At 41.9% G+C, this 16,785-nt stretch overlaps 1 protein-coding gene across 8 annotated transcripts in view; it reads right to left on the reverse strand.

The window, feature by feature from the left end:
- The window catches only part of PKP4 (plakophilin 4), a 236,635-nt gene that overhangs the window by 63,981 nt on the left and 155,869 nt on the right, over positions 1-16,785 (reverse strand). For all 8 annotated transcript variants that reach the window (XM_075002029.1, XM_075002033.1, XM_075002034.1 and 5 more), the window contains one exon: positions 3,629-3,842. In XM_075002029.1, coding sequence (XP_074858130.1) covers positions 3,629-3,842 — 214 coding nt within the window. The remainder of the gene's footprint in view (positions 1-3,628; positions 3,843-16,785) is intronic.

Genomic DNA, 16,785 nt, shown 5'->3' on the forward strand with positions numbered 1-16,785 from the left:
AAAAAAAAATACAACTAACACATATGCTATCCATTGGAGCATGGAACGTCTCAACACTGTGGGCAACTGGAAAATTAGAGATGCTTTGGAAAGAGATGAAGAGATACCAAATGTGATATGCTTGGACTGGTGGAGATGCACTGGATGGCATAGGGAGAGATGTGAGGTTGCAAAGTCATTTGGTCAGGGAATGAAATGAAGCATGAGTCAAATTTCTTCTTAGCAAAAGGGCTAGAGAAGAATTGTTAGAACATGGACCAGTGAGTACAAGAATGATGGTAATGAGATTTGAAGCACAGCTGTTCACCATCTCTTTCATTCAGATGTATTGACCCATGTTATACAGTAAGGAGGAAGAGACAGACAAAGACGCTGGAGGAGACACTGAAGAGAGATGTGTTGATCATCAGATGAGATTGGAATGCGAAGGTTGGAACAAATAAAGGTGGGAGAGAGTCATGGGAAGGTTTAGATATGGAGAAAGAAATGGACAAGGTGAGAAACTATTAGGGTTTGCTACAGAGCACGAGCTGGTGATTTGCAACATGAGATTCCAACAAAAAGTCTGTAAGACGTGGACATGGCAATCGAATGATGGGAAGTCCAAGAACATGATAGATATGATCTTGATAAGGAAAAGATGGGTAACATCAGTACAGTAGTACTGAGTTTTCCAAGCAGTACATATAGACTTGGACCACAGTCTAGTGATCTCAAACATCAAAATGACACTCAAGAGAAATTGTAAGACACAGTTTAAGAAAAGAAGACGTGATGAGACTATGTGAGGAAGAAATAGAGAATGAGTACAGAACAGCTCTTGAAGCGACGATTAGGAATGAGAGCACAGAGAAAGACCTAGAGAAGAGTCAAAGGGATAGCCACGACAATAGGAGAGCTGTTCCTGCCTGTTCTGGAAGAAAGAGAAGATTAATAAGAAGTGGATTATGCAGAAGACCCTGAAGTTGGTCCAAGCGAAGAGAGTGTTGAAGACCAGAAGGGACGTTTCTGAGAGAGTAGAAAAGCAATAAAGGGTCAAATGCAACGAGATAAGGGAAGATATTGATAATGCAGAGACAGTGGTGAGAACATGTGGAGAGCTGGGAAGTTGGTTTAGAATGAATAGAGGTATGAGACAAGGAGATACAATATCGCTGAGTATCTTCATCACACATTTAGAGGGCGTGATTGACAATATCAAGGAAGAGGTAGTAGGGATATATGTGCATGAGATAAGAATTAACACCTTAAGGTTTGTGGGTGATATAGTTATCACTGAGGAAGATGAGGAGAAGCTAGCGAAAATGGTGCAGGTGCTAAAAGAGGAAGGGAAGCGGTATCGACTGATTATGAACATTTATAAAACAAAATAATGGTATTTAGAGATAAGGAAATAGGAAGGAAGATCAGTGTAGAAGGGATCATACTAGAGAATGTAGAGAAGTTCACATATCTGGAGAGCAATATAAAGTATGATCTAGACTGTAAGAAGGAAATAGCAACTAGAATAGTGAAATCAAGAGTGAGTTTGAAGGCGATGGATAAGATGTGGAAAAGCAAAGCAATTAGCTTAGGAATGACTCAGAGTCCTGAAAAAGTGTGTATTCAGCAGCACACGGCACAGATGTGAGACATGGGTAATAATGAAAGATTCGAAGAGAAGAATATTAGCATTCAAGAGGAGTTGCTGTAGAAAGATCCTGAGAATAGGATGGATGCAGAAGATCATCAACAAGGAATTATTATAGGAAGAGACAGCCAAAAGAGAATCTACTGCAGAAGCTTATACAACTTAAGTTACAGCTATTTGGGCACCTCTGCAGAATGAACGGCGAATGAAAAATCAAGACTCTGGTATTCAACACAATGGATGGTTTGAACAGGAGAAGCAAACCCCACAGAGAATGGGTAGATGATATAGTAGATTGATGCAGAGTTAGTCTACAGAAACTAAGCCACTCTGCACTAGACAGGGAAAGATGGAAGGAAATAGTGAGGGAGGTATCGGACAACAACAGGTGCTGAGCCCATGGTTGTTTATGATGATCATGTCAAACAGCTGGAACAGAAATAGCTAAAGGCTTTGGCTTTACTGTGTTCTTATGATGGTATTAACTATCATATCAGCATGTAAATCATCTATACCTTACATAATAGATCATGTCTATTTATTTTTAACAGGCAATTTGTGCAAATAAAAATTGATCTTTGCATGCTGTGATTTATTAAATATACAGCCAGGTACCTGTACTTACTTTCCATTTAGTGTCTTTAATAAGATGGATATTTGTAGAAGCCTGCCACTTTAAAAATCACTTCCATTTGTAATCTAGTGACCATTGTCTAAAAAAATCACACAATTTCCTTATCACAATCTTTTGCCATCACAACATTATAAGAGAGTCCAAAATTAAGCTTCAAATTATGATTTGAACAATTGTATGGTTACGCAAAAAGCTAGGAGCCCTTCTGATGTATTCTGGACAGCAGATTAAGTTGTCATAGAAATACACATGCAAGCAACTAGATTTAGGACAATTTAATACCTCTATATTTAAGAATCAAGTGATGATTTAGACAAATGTATTCAATAGTAAATGACTGAATTTGATTGTTTAAACTAGATGTAATAGAATTTAAAATTCTGTTGTTGAATTGCTCCAGAACAACTGATGCTTATCTCTCAAGATCTATTTAGAAGTGCATTGGCAGATTCATGAGCATAATACATTTCTAGATGGAATTTGCAGAAGTTGGAACATCTGTAGCTGACACTCTGGAGCTACTGTACATATACCATAGCCACAAATATATATAAATTACCTTAGCTGTTAACTAAGATAACATTTAAGCAACCTTTTTACATAATTTTGCTGAATGTTTTATGTTTCTTTCAAACATTGTGTATGCTAATGCTGTGTCATGTGTTGAACACATTTTAAACACAGCTGTTTAGTATATTTCAAATTGCATTTAATGAGAAACAACTATCTATAATAGTATGTCTCTACATATACTCAAGTATCTACCAATACAATTATATTTCTATAAGATTATCTTTTAAGTATAACATATAAACTACTAGAGTTCTGACCGTACGCATCAGCAAGGAAGTGCTATATATCTAAAAAAAAACTAAATTCAAAATATCTAAGAACTACATCAAATAAGGAACCAGAATATCAAAAATACATGCTTACTTCTGGGTCCATTTTTGGAATTCTACAAGATCAAGTTTAAAATAGTTGTCAGTAGAATCCTAAAAATGTAACAAGATCAATAGTAAAGCTTAATAAACAACATTCACGTGGAGGAATCGCAGACTGCATCTGCAGATCAAGTTTATTCTGAAATTGGACATATAGTTATTCTACATTTTTCACAATGTATCTGTGGATGTATACAACTCATATCTAATTGTCAATCACCATAATCAAATGACCTGGATTTACAGACTGACCAAATTAGTAATGCAAAATGAAATTTTAATAGATATCCTGCAACGTTAGCATGAACTTTCCAGCCAAACAACTTAGCTGCAACTGCCAAGGAGAAATATAATTTACTTCACCACATCCTGTTTTCTTTCCAATACATTTATTTTATACAATATATTTTTCCTTCTTACCTGTTACAAGCTCTCTTATTTCTGCATCAATAGATTTTCTTAACAATCTCAAAAGGGCAGGTATCCCACCAACATTCTTCATTGCTATTTTATTTTCATCAGTTGACTTTCCATAAACGAGGTTTCTCAGTGCACCACATGCGTTCTTCTGAACTTCAAGGACTCTGTGATCCAAAAGGTCAACCAGATACTTGATTCCTCCTAACCTACATACCTAGAAATAATACTTAGTATTAGTTGAAAGTAACAGTTAAATAAGCTTCATTCTGCGCATAAAAAGAAAAACCCCAAACTTATAAATAAATTAAAAAAAGACTATTCCAAGAAAAAAATGTTATTGTACCTGGAGACATCAATATAATACACGTTTTATTGCACAGCTAAGGCCATATTTACACAACATTCCCCTTTCCAAGGAGGAATGCAAGTGAGGGAGATCAAATATGCAAATGAAGTGTTTTACAAATCTTGCGCTTCATTTGTATAACCTCATGTGATCGTGTTTCCGGAGAAGACTTTTCTGAAAACAAAAATAGCCTTGTAGACAGGATTCCTTTGGGAAAAAAAATGTTTTCAGAAGAAACCTTCTTCCTCACTTTTTTTTTTTTAAACTTATCCTCCTTTTGATATAAAGAGCAACATTAACAAGCATTACCGTTTTAGCCCCACCCAAGAAAGACAAGAACATGCACAGCAGTTCATTTTTGTTTCATTCTTAAAGCTCCCTCTTGTGCAAAAACAATACAGCTCAGGTAGTAGTAAAATATCATTAACATATGAGACTTCAAAGACATCTAGACACATCAAAGTGAGTTAAGAAAAGAGTGATACTTTAACTTTAATTTCCATGCCTTAGTCATAACTTGACTGAATATTGTTTTTGGTGTTTAACATAAAATGAAATGTGAATCAGAAATCCATTCCCAAGACCTTTTCACTGAATAGCCATCCATTTATTCAAGGAACTCTTCTACACACATCTATAACAACTGTCATTAATACCAACGGGCACTTCTTTTTCTAAATGAAAAAAAAAAATCAAAAGAACTCTCATAAAATGACAGTCATGAAATGGTGTACCAGTAATTTAAGTATTCAAGAAAAAAGTGCAAGTTGTTGATAGATGTTCCTTAAATATGTTCACTGCTTATTCAGTTTAACAGGTAATTTAAATTGTAACGATTGGTTCATTGTAGATAAGCAATTTGCATACCTCCTCATGTCTCAGCAATGCATGCATTTTAGTTCCTTTTGCAAAGCTTTTAATACCCTTAACACTCTTGTAAATTAATCTGATCCTTATTATAATGATAAAATAATGAACCTAAATAACAAAAAATTCAAAAGTTAACACAGCTCTAGATAAGGCAGAGAGGAGAAGTAATTATGGGCCCTCTCCAGTCGAAAATAGCCTCTTGGCTGCTATCTCTAATTGAACAGAGCATTCTCATTCATAGCTCCTTCCTCCATCCAGGCTCCTCAAGTTGAGTAAATCTCCGTCCAGCACCTTAATTTAAGGGACAATTCCTTTTTCACTGATTTCATGTCAGCCAGTCAGGGAAGAACTGATAAAGACCTCATTGAAGCAGTCTCTTTTGAAAGATTCGAAAACACTCTTGTCCCCATATTGGAGGCCTGCACAAGCAAGTTATTACAGAAATTAAGGTTTGCTTAGACCCAAAGGACAAAGAATGGAAAGAAACGATGTGTCCACTCTGTGGACCTCAGTGGGTCTATTGCTTAGTTAGATGTAAGGCATTTTTCTCCTTAATGTAATTAAGTCTTTTGATGTTACAAAAGGTGCACTGGAACAAGTTTGAATATATTAAGAAAATTAAAAAGAAACTACACTAGGACTGGTATCTCCAGCCTTTACTTTTGGGATCATTCCTTCTGTAAACCAGGTACAAAGAGGAGATCCAGTCTTCACTTCCTTCAACCCAGTCCAAATAGGAGCACAGAGAAAACGTCTTCGTATTAGTCTGGATAAGAACAGCTCCACTGTGCAGCAAGGAGGCATGTTCCACCCCTTTCCTGTGTCTCTTTTCAGCTTGCTTACTTTAGGAAGCAACCAGCTATGTTCTCTCTCAAGTAGGAAAGAGAGAGAATATTTTTCTGTCTGAAAGATCCCCAGGGCATCTAGAAACATCAGAATGTTATGGTGTCCCTATTTGGAGGGCACATCTGTCAGCTCAAACTCTCAGTAACCTAACAGATCAACAGTGTTAGCTCCTGCACTCTTCCTTCTCAGCATCATCACAATTCCATTTTAGGCACACAAAAATAACTGGAAAAGGACTATTCTGCACTCAAACACAGCACAGTAATGTAATGAAGGAAGAACTACAGAAAGCTAAAAATTAATCTAAGTGGGGATGTCATGGGCAATCTTTCACTTCAACTTACAGTGAGAGACATTCACAAGCTTCTAAGTGATATCAACTGCTGTCCAGACAGAAAGACAAATTTAGCTGCCCATACTAAAGAGTTTTGTCGACAAGTAAATCAACAGAACAAGGCACTTTGTTGTCAGTCTTCTGGCTCTCCTCCACGAAGCAGAATGCCTTTCTTGACAGAATCTGTTGACAAAAAAGCCATGTGGATGCTCTGGGGGGGCCCTTTGGCGACAGACAGGGATTCCAGGTCACCAAGCAGCCCTGTCTGTTGTGTTTCCAGTTGGCTGTTCTGTTGAAAGAGTGGCTGGGCAGTCCAGCCACTCTGTTGACAGAGAGGATTGCTTTTTCGATCTGCTTTGTTATCTGGAGACAATCTGTCAATAAAAGTTTTGTCAGATGATACCTGCTGACAGTAACTTCTGTCAACAGATCACTGTAGTGTAGACATAGCCTTTGTGACATCATACAGTACAGTAAATACTGTTACTTGTACTTTTCAATACTCTTTGAGAAGTACTAACCAGGGATGGGATTGCTGGGCAGGAGGAGGGTCCAGGAACGGACATGGGGAGGGTGTCTGAGCTGCAGTGGGGTGCAGGAGTGGGAGATCTGAGTGGGAGGAGCATAATCAGGGGAATGGGGTGCAGGGGCTCTCTAGGAGTGGAGTGGGCACTTACCTGACTCAGTGCTCCATGAAGATACTGCCCCCTCTGTTGCTCTCAGTGACCAATTCTGGCCAATGGGAACAGCAGGGAAACCCTCCCACAAGCTTCCAGCTGGGGGAAGCAACCACATGCAGACCAATGCTTCTCCTCCCTGCACACTAGATCTGGCCTACGGGGCATGAGGTTGCATTCCCCGCCCCATCTTCACCAGCAAAAAGGTGGTGTAAAAACCTTTCAGGGGGAGTGGAAGCAGGGATGCCACGGGGCTGGTGTGCCAGCAGAGGGTCCCCACTGTTGGGGTTAGGGGTGAGGACAGGACTGCAGGCAGAGAACCAGTAATTTACTGCAAGCACTGTCATGCAAACTATTTATTATGAAAGTTGAACATACAAATGTAGAATAATATACAAAAATAAATGCATTCAAAACCCAAACAATGTAAAACTTTAGACCCTACCAGTACACTCAACCTTACACCTTGTTCAATCAATTGCTATGCACAACAAGGTTTTTTCCATGTATGGGAGATAATGCTGAAGCTTGTTATTTACAATGTCACCTGAAAGCGAGAACAGACATTCATATGGCAGTGTTGAAGCTGGCACTGAAATATATTTATGTGCCAGCTGCAGTAAAGATTCATATGTCCCTTCATACTTCAGCCACCATTCCAGAAGACACCCATTCATGCTGATGATGGGTTCTGCTTGGCAATGATCCAAACTAGTGAAGACCAATGCATGCTCATTTTTATCAGATGAATCAGATGTCATCAGTAGAAGGCTTTTATTTTTGGTCCAGGTTCTTCAGTTTCTGCGTTGGAGTGTTGCTCTTTTAAGACGTGTGAAGAAACTGCCCCCACTTAGTCACTCTCAAATTTTGGAAGGCACTTGAAATTCTTCAATCTTGAGTCAAACATTGAAGCTACCTGTACAAATCTCACATTGTGTCAAATCTACATGTGCTGGGCCATCATCTTAGAATATTATTACATGAAAAATATGTCAGAATGAGGGTAAAACACAGAACATCTACAATTCTTCTCCAAGGAGTTCAGACATAAATTTAATTAATGCCTTTTAAAAAAAATAGTATTATCAGCATGTAAACATGTCATCTGGAATGGGGGCTAAAGCAGGAAGGAACATATGAATGTTTAGCATATCTGGCACATAAATAATTTGCAATACCTCCTACAGAAGTGCCATGTGAATGCCGTGATCACTTTAAGGTAACACGATAAATATAAGAAGTGGGCATCATCATCTCCTGTAAATGTGTAAACATAAACAGCCTCTTCTTCTCTTAGCCATTGTCCAAACAAGAAGTAGGACTGTGGATGTGAGGCTGTAAAGTTTTACATTGTTTTGAGTGTTTTGTACCCAAAAAAAAAATCTATCAAAAGTTATATTTACAAATGTATAGATTGCATTATCTTACTAGTAGAAGGTAAACTGAAAATACTATTTTGTTTATCATTTTTACAAATGATGATTTGCAAGCATTTGTAATAAAAATAATATAAAGTGAGCACTGTACATTTTATTTTATGTATTATAATAGAAATCAATGTTTGAAAATGTAGAAAAGCATCCAAGATATCTCTTCCGTTTTTCTTTTTTTTCTTCTATTCAACATCAAAGGACATGAGTTGTATCTCACAAAAGTGCATGCCCTAATACTCTAATATATTTGTTAGTCTTTAAACTGCCACTAGATTCCTTATTGTTTTTTTCTGAAAGTCTTAACAGCTACTCTGTAATCTGTGATTTTTATCTCAGCATTAAACAATTAATCTTTATCACAAGTTTTTTTTTAGGTAATTATGTGTGTTAACTATGATTAATCAACAGCCCTAATCAGGATTCACCCCACCCACCCCAATCTTTAAAAAGATGAAAATAAAAAGTTAAGGCAAACATTGCCTGCACTATTTACTACTTCACATTACCGGTGACACCACTGATAACCAACGCCAATTTGCTCTGCTGCATACAACCCTGATGGTGACTACATGTTAGCTCATATGAGCAGATCACCATATCTACAGTCATGGATGCCACATCTCTAATGTTACTGGACCTGGGCAGAAGACAACATACTAGGCTAGATGGATCTTTGGTCTGACTAAGTATGGCCATTCTCATGTTAGCATAGCCCATTAATTTAGGTTATTCTGCTTTACCATTCCTGTGATTAACATTAAAGTTTTTCATGATGGAGTGAACTAGATGAAGTGGGATATCTATTGCTTTCCAATATGCGGTGGAGATGAAGGTGAGTTTCATGGAGTTTTGAGAGTGTAATAGCAATTGTGTTGGAGACAACATGAACATGGCAAGGAACACAGGAAACATTTAGTTTATATCTATGTTTTTAAGGATTGGAATAGGTGGATTACATCCAAGTTTAACCTTGACTTTGACCAAATGTATGTTTGGTTTATGCTAACTTTCCTATTTCATCAAGCACTGTAAACTAAAACTCACTGTGAGGCTCTGCATCACCACGTTGAAATGCAGTTTAACACTGAAAATACTCAAAACTAAATATTTTGTGTCAGTTCAACAAGCTGGTTGAACTGACCCTTCCCTACTTTTTGCATAAAGATTAAAATTATCCTGTGGGAAACTGATAGTTTGCAAAAACTGCATTTTCTGTCAAAAATAATTTTCATGTAAATTTTCAAACCAGCTGTTGTCAAGAACACCACATCATTTCTCATAACAAAAACTGTCAGCTGCAGAGAGCTTCTCTGAGTGAATTTATGTTGTCTTCCACTTCTTGGAGAACAGTTTCTCAGACTTTAAGGCAAGAAGGGACCTCCAGTATCACTTAGTACAGTGGTCACCAACAGGTCAATCGTGATTGACTGGTTGATCTTGGGGAGTTTCTCAGTCAATTGTGATCTCTGGTGGTGAAGCAGAGCTGCAGCTAAGGCAGATCCGTCCAGCCCATTCCTGGAAGTGATCAGTGCAGACTGTGTGTGTAGAGGTGGAGTGGGAGTCGCAGCACACTGGTCCTGCCTGCACACGCTGCCTCCACAGCTTTCATTGGCCAAGAAAAGGGAACTGACACCAACAGGGGCAGAGGAGGTACTGCCAGTTGAGAGGGGTAACATGCAGACCCATGTGCATTCTTCCTCCAGGATGACAGTGGCATGTTGGTCCCTTCTAGAAAGCATGCAGCATGCATGCTACATTGCCAGGTCACACACCTACCTTCAGCCATCTCTCAGAGCTAGCACTCCATACCTCCTCCTTCACTGCAGCCTCCTGCCTCAGTCCTGACCTCCCGCCCAGAACTAGCACCTCATACCTCTTCCTGAACCATAAGCCCCTCCTGCACTGCAAACTCCTGGCCTGACCCATAACCTCTAACGGAGTTATTAGAGAGTCCTCAAATTATGACTTAAAGATTTAAAATTACAGTGACTCCATTATTTACACGAGTTTAAACCTGCCAAGTGACCTTGGTCCCATTCTGCATAAGAAAAGTGGAGGGGGATACGAGGTCTCTGACAGTCTCATCCAGGGAAAGTTTCTTCTTGACCCCAAATATGATGATGAGTTAGACCAGGGATAGACAACAACCAGCCCACAGGCCAGTTGTGGTTTGTCAGGGATAGCTCCTGGCAGGGCACCAGATGCTTTTATTTACTTGCATGTCCACAGGTATAGCTGCTCACAGCTCCCATTGACAATGGTTTGCCATTCCTGGCACATAGGAGTGGTCGCCTGGCCCACAAAGCTTCCTACAGCTCTCATTGGCAGGGAACTGTGAATCATAGATGACAGGATCTACACCCTGTACCCGTGGATGTACTCATGGATGCTCAGGTAAACAAGGCATCTAGTGGCCCATCATGGGCTAACCCTCGTAAATCACATCTGGTCCACAGGCCATTGACCAATCCTGAGTTAAGACTCTGAGCATACACACAAAACCCACCAGATGCACACATGGGAAAGAATTATCTGTAGCAACTCAGAAAAATCACATGTCCCCTCCATAAACTTACAGAACTCAGAGTTGAAACCAGGCAGGTTTTTTTGCCTCCACTATGCTCCTTGGAACTATTCTTCACCCTTCATCCCAATGGTGGTTAGAAAATTTCATCTAATTTCAAGCCTAAACTTATGAACAGTTTATATCTAATTGTTCTTGTGTCATCATTGGCAGTTAAACAACTGCCATCCCTTCTTGGTATTAACCTTATTACGTACGGGTTGAACCTATCTAATCCGGAACCCTCTAGATCTGACTGGTGCTGAATTTGAGAATTTGCTAAACAACCGGGAGGTCAATATCATCTAGCAGATTACCCACACTTCTACTGTTTCCCAGCTTTTTGAAGACATCTAGATATAAACAGAGATGAACAACAACACAGCACACTGAAAGCTTAGCACTGGTGGCTGTAAACAAACCATGGGATCATGGCAAACTTGGTCGTGCCTGTAAGTGGTCATCTGGCTAACTAAAATCATGCCAGATTACAGATGTTGCCAGATGAGAGCATTCCAACCTGTATTTGTACAAAGCAATCCTAGATCCCTATGACCTTCTGTTAGTTAGCCTAAGCCAGTGTTTCCCCAACAGTGTTCCACGGAACCCCAGGATTCTGGGAAGTGAAAATAGGGGTTCCACAAGAACATTCCATTACAGCAGCTGACTCCTTTGTGGCTCCCTGCCTTGCTGTGGCTGAAGCAACAGAACCAAATTTAATTGGTTTAATAGTCATCAGGAGGGATCCGGCTGTTAAACCAGCTGAATTTAGTTCCATTATTTCAGTGGCTGCTGGGCAGGGAGCCGCAAAGAACCCCTCACTTGCCATGCTACCCGAGTGGCCACAGCCTTCCCGTAGGTGTGGCTCACCCCAGTGAAACATCTCCATGTCAGCCTTCCTTCCACTGGGTGCCCAGAGCTGCCAGGTGTAGGCTCCCAAGCTAGCACCATGGATGGTTTAGTTCCGGGGGGCCAATTTGCAGCTGGGGTGGATTAATCCTGGGGATAAGTAGAGGGTGGGTTTGGGCCTGAGAGGGGTTAACCCTGGAGATGTAGGGGGTAGTTGCAGGATGGGGGGTAAAGCTTGGGAATGGGGGAGCAGATGTGGGGGCTGAGGCAGCTAAAAGCCTGGAGATGGGGTGGGGGAGGGATCTGGGGGTCAAGGCGGGTAGAGCCTGGGAATGGAGTTCTGCAAAATTCTTTCAAGTTTAAAAGGGTTCCATGGGCAAATAAAATTGGAAAACACTGGCCTAACAAACCAAGCGTCTCTTCTCATAAGGTAGGGTACTAACATTTTCCTGTTCACACTGGAAATACCTCACCTGATGCATCCTTGGACTGTATTAGTGTTTTTCACATCTGCAACACCCTGGTGGCTCAGAGTCATCCTGCGATCATCAAACACATTTAAGTCTCTGCCACTTCCAACAGATACATCTCTATCTTATAGCAAAAAATAATTGTTAAACCCCTCTTAAAAATAGGTACCCTAGCAGAAATTCTCCAGTCATACAACCTCTAATTTTACAGATTCATTTACTTATTAGAAATTGAGGCAAAATAAAAGTGTTGTGCCATTACCTTAGCATCCACCTCATCTTCAGAGCATAGTAACTCCACTTCTCTGCCCATTTTATTTTTCATCTATATGGCTACAGAACATTTTACTATTGATTTTCATTTCCATTGCAAAGTCCAACACTGCTTGGCTTTTGGCAGTTTTCACTTTTTGGAGGTCAGAAATGTAGGGGAAAAAAAAACCTTTTCCTGCTGATCTCACCCTTCTTCCGTTCCTTTTAGGCTTTCTGCTTTCTCTTAATAACCTGTTTGACATGCTTGCTCATCCAGATTGATCTGTAATCCTTCCCTGAGTTTGGGATGCAGGTTTAAGATTTTAAATTAAAGCTGCAAAAACAATTGCATGCTTCCCCTGCATTCAAATCCTTGAAACTCCATTCAACTTCTCTTTTCTAATTTCTTTATTTTTATAAGTTTTCCATGTTAAAAGCAAGGACCACAATTGCAAATCTAGTTTATCCTTTCATTTAGTTTAAACGGAAGTAGCTCATGGAGTACTTTCTTACAACCAACCCTTCTATGAGGTCTTCACTTCTCACCAATACCAAATCTAAAATGGTACCACCTTTTGTTGGTTCAGTCACTATTTGGTAAAAGAATCTCTTTTATCATGTCTGGGAAAATCTTGTTTCTATTAATAGTAGAACTTATCCTCCAATCTATGCCTGGTTTGTTAAAGTCTTCCATAATCATGCAATTCCCAAAAGTGTTTATTGAAAGAAAATGGAGTTTTTATTCATCCACAAATGAGATCCTTAGGGGTCTGTAGCATATGCCAAGTGGAACCTCAAGTACCTTTCTTTCCCTATGTGATTTTGACCCAAACAGATTCTGTTTTATCCACTCTCTCAGTTCTAATTACTTTTCAGTCTCTCTCTCATTAATATGCAATTATGTTCCATCACCTTTACCTATATTTCTGCCTTTCCTAAACTCTATCCTTCAATACTTGTTCTCCACACAGGTTTCAACACAGTCATTCCACGGCCAATATTAACTTATTGGATATTGTCACTCTCTCTCTCTTCTTGAGGTCCATTCTCCTGCCCACAGATACTCCTATGGATGATTGAAATAGAGTGAAAATTTAATACACAGACCACATCTTGTACTCTGCCATTGTAAATGATAACTTAGTACAAGATTTCTAAGTACCACCTCTAGGCTACGTCTACATGGGCAGCCTCTGTCGACAGAACTCACGTCGGCAGACAAAACTCGGCAGTACCTCTGTCGACAGATTGTGTCTACACATAAAAGCAGGTCAAAAAAGCAATCTGGTCCATTGACATAGAGCAGCCACACTGCCCTGCCCTCTCTTGACAGAATGGCTGACTGGAAGCTGTGCAAACAGGGCTCAACAGGGAACCAAAAGCCCCCCTGTCAACAGAACTGTCTATAGGGGCACTCTGTCAATAAAACACTGTTGAGAGAAGCGCTATTCCTGATTGGAATGGGGGTAATGTTGTCAACTGAACAGCTGAGTTTTGTTGACAAAGTCTCGACAGAGCATTTTAGCCATGTAGAAACTCAGCGAGTTTTGTTGACCAAAGGACTGTTCTGTCAACAGAAGTTGCCTACGTAGCTGTGGCCCTACTAAAAAGATTGCATAAACCCAAACTAATATAGATCCACCACACAGACGCTTATGAATCTGCTACTCTAAGTTTATGACCTTCATCCTTAAGCTCAGAAAACAGAGACTCACGTTTTTAAACCCGCAGGCCCACGGTTCAGTCCCCTGCAGATGATCTGGTTAGGGGCGCATTACCTATCCTCTAGCCACGAGAGGGGTACAAAAAGCCACACTGTGTCAGCATGGCCAGTGTAATCTGTTGTGAACCTTAGTCATTCTGTAGAAATTCTTGTGTAGCTTCCAGGACTGAATCCAGAACTCATGAAGCAAAAATTTGAACCTCTAATGCTTTGAAGCATTAGGTAGCATCTGTTAACTTGGAGGCAATAGGACGCCCGTACTTGTACATATATGGTGTACTCAAGGATGACAAGGATGTTTTGTGTAAGTGTGGATTACACTCTGTTACTAGGTAGGTAAGAGTCTCATGCTTCAGGTTTCCATGGCAGTTCATTCTACATATCCTTCAATAATTGCTATTTTATTGCGGCTATATAAATGGTATATGCCGACTCAGGAGGGGTACTCCAGTGGACCCAAACTAGGAAGCTTGAAGGTCTGGCGTTTGCAGATGACTTAGCTCTCCTTGCTGACAAAAGAGAAGTTACTCACCGTAGTAACGGTGGTTCTTCGAGATGTGTCCCCGTGGGTGCTCCACAATAGGTGACGGGCTTGCCCGGCGCCGCAGATCGGATCTTCCAAGCAGTTTCTGCCAGACCGCGCATGCGCCGGCACGCGCCGCTCCCTTGCGCGCTCCTGGCCATGTGCGCGATCCGGTCCCCGCCAGTTCCTCGACCAACCGCCTCGGGTGCCCCTGCAAAACACTAACAGAGATCCGAAGCGGGGAGGATGGGCGGGAAGTGGAGCACCCACGCGGACACATCTCGAAGAACCACCGTTACTACGGTGAGTAACTTCTCTTTCTTCTTCGAGTGTCCCCGTGGGTGCTCCACAATAGGTGACTACCCAGCAGTAACCCAAGATAGGAGGTGGGTAATCGGAGTATGTGCAGCTTGTCCCCGAGAGGACCGCTGTCGAGAGACGGGTATCCTCTTGGAATACCCTGTGAAGGGCGTAATGTTTGGCGAAGGTGTCACAGGATGACCAGGTCACCACTCTGCAAATGTCTTTTAGCGCAACGCCCTTGAAAAAGGGCTGTTGATGCTGCCACCGCCCTAGTGGAATGAGCTCTGGGCATGGCCAGGAAAGGAGTCTTTTTGAGTTTGTAGCACTTTTTAATGCAAGATACGATGTGCTTCGAGATTCTCTGCGAAGAGAGACATTCTCCTTTTGATTTGGGAGCGATAGAGACTAGGAGTCTATCCATTCTCTGGAAGGACTTGGTCCTGTCTATATAGAAAGCTAGCGCCTCCTCATGTCCAGGAGGTGTAGGCGCGCCTCTTTGTCAGAGTTATGAGGCTTCGGATAAAACGAGGGTAAACAATAGGTTCATTAGTATAAAACTCAGAAGAAACTTTAGGAACAAAGGCTGGATGCAGCCGTATGGTTACCGCCTCCTTGGAAAAAACAGCGCAGGGTGGTGTTGCCATAACTGCCGCAAGCTCGCTCACCTTGCAAGCTGACGTGATTGCGAGAAGAGAGGTCGTCTTTATCATAAGGAGGCAGAGGGAAACCGTGGCCAAAGGCTCGGACGGTGGTCCCTTTTTCGCATTAAGCACCAGGTCCAAGTTCCACGAAGGTGGAAGTGGTTTCCGAGGGGGGGGTATAGGTTTACCAGCCCTTTAAGGAACCTGGTAACCAGGGGATGGGCGAACACCGTGTGCCCTGTCTCTCCGTGTCTGAATGCCAAAAAGGCGGCAAGGTGGACCTTAAACGAGGATAGCGAGAGTCCTCCTCTCTTGAGGTCCAGTAAATACTCTAAAATCACAGCCATAGGCACCGAAAGCGGGGCTAGCTGTTTGGTAGAACACCATGCCGCAAAGCGAGTCCATTTCTGCTTGAAGGTCTTCCTGGTGGAAGTCCTCCTGCTACTTTCTAGGACTTGCTGCACTTCCTCCGTACATGTGCTCTCTAGGGAGCTGAGCCATGGATTAACCACGTTTGTAGTCGCAGGCCTTGGGGGTGCGGATGCACTATGGACCCCTGGGCTTGCGTGAGCAGATCCGGCGCCACCGGAAGGGGCATCGGTGGCCGGTCCGACATGCGCAGGAGTAGGGGGAACCATTGCTGTCGATCCCACGTTGGGACTATCGGGATCATTCAGGCTCCTTCCCTCCTGGCTTTCTGCAACACCTTGTGGATGAGCACTGTGGGAGGGAAAGCGTAAAGCAGGGGGCCCCTCCAAGAGATCGCGAAGGCGTCCCTCAGGGACCCCCGTCCCAGTCCTGCCCTGGAGCAGAATCGTGGGCACTTCTTGTTGTGCTGAGTAGCAAACAGGTCTATCTGGGGAAAAACCCCATGCATGAAAAATCGGTTGCAGCAGATCGGGACGGATCTGCCACTCGTGCGTGAGTGCGAAACGCCTGCTCAGCTGGTCTGCCTTCACATTGTGAGCGCCTGGGAAGTACAAGGCTTCCAGGGTTATATTGTTGGCGATGCAGCAGTTTCACGACCGGACTGCTTCTGCACATAAGGCACGGGACCGAGCTCCTCCTTGCCGATTCATATAAAACATGGTGGAGGTATTGTCTATACTGATCCCGACTACTTTGCCTCTTACATGGTCTCGAAAGTGTCTGCAGGCGTTGAACACTGCTCTGAGCTCCAGTATATTTGTGTGCAGTGACTGCTCCGTGGAGGACCACAGCCCTTGCATCACCTCTTCGCCCATGTGTGCTCCCCACCCTATGAGGGAGGCGTCTGTAGTAAGAAAAACCAATGTGTGGTTGGTGGAAGGGTACCCCTGTTAGCAGG

This window comes from Carettochelys insculpta, chromosome 8, assembly GCF_033958435.1.
Source record: "Carettochelys insculpta isolate YL-2023 chromosome 8, ASM3395843v1, whole genome shotgun sequence".
Classification (NCBI taxonomy): Eukaryota; Metazoa; Chordata; order Testudines; family Carettochelyidae; genus Carettochelys; species Carettochelys insculpta.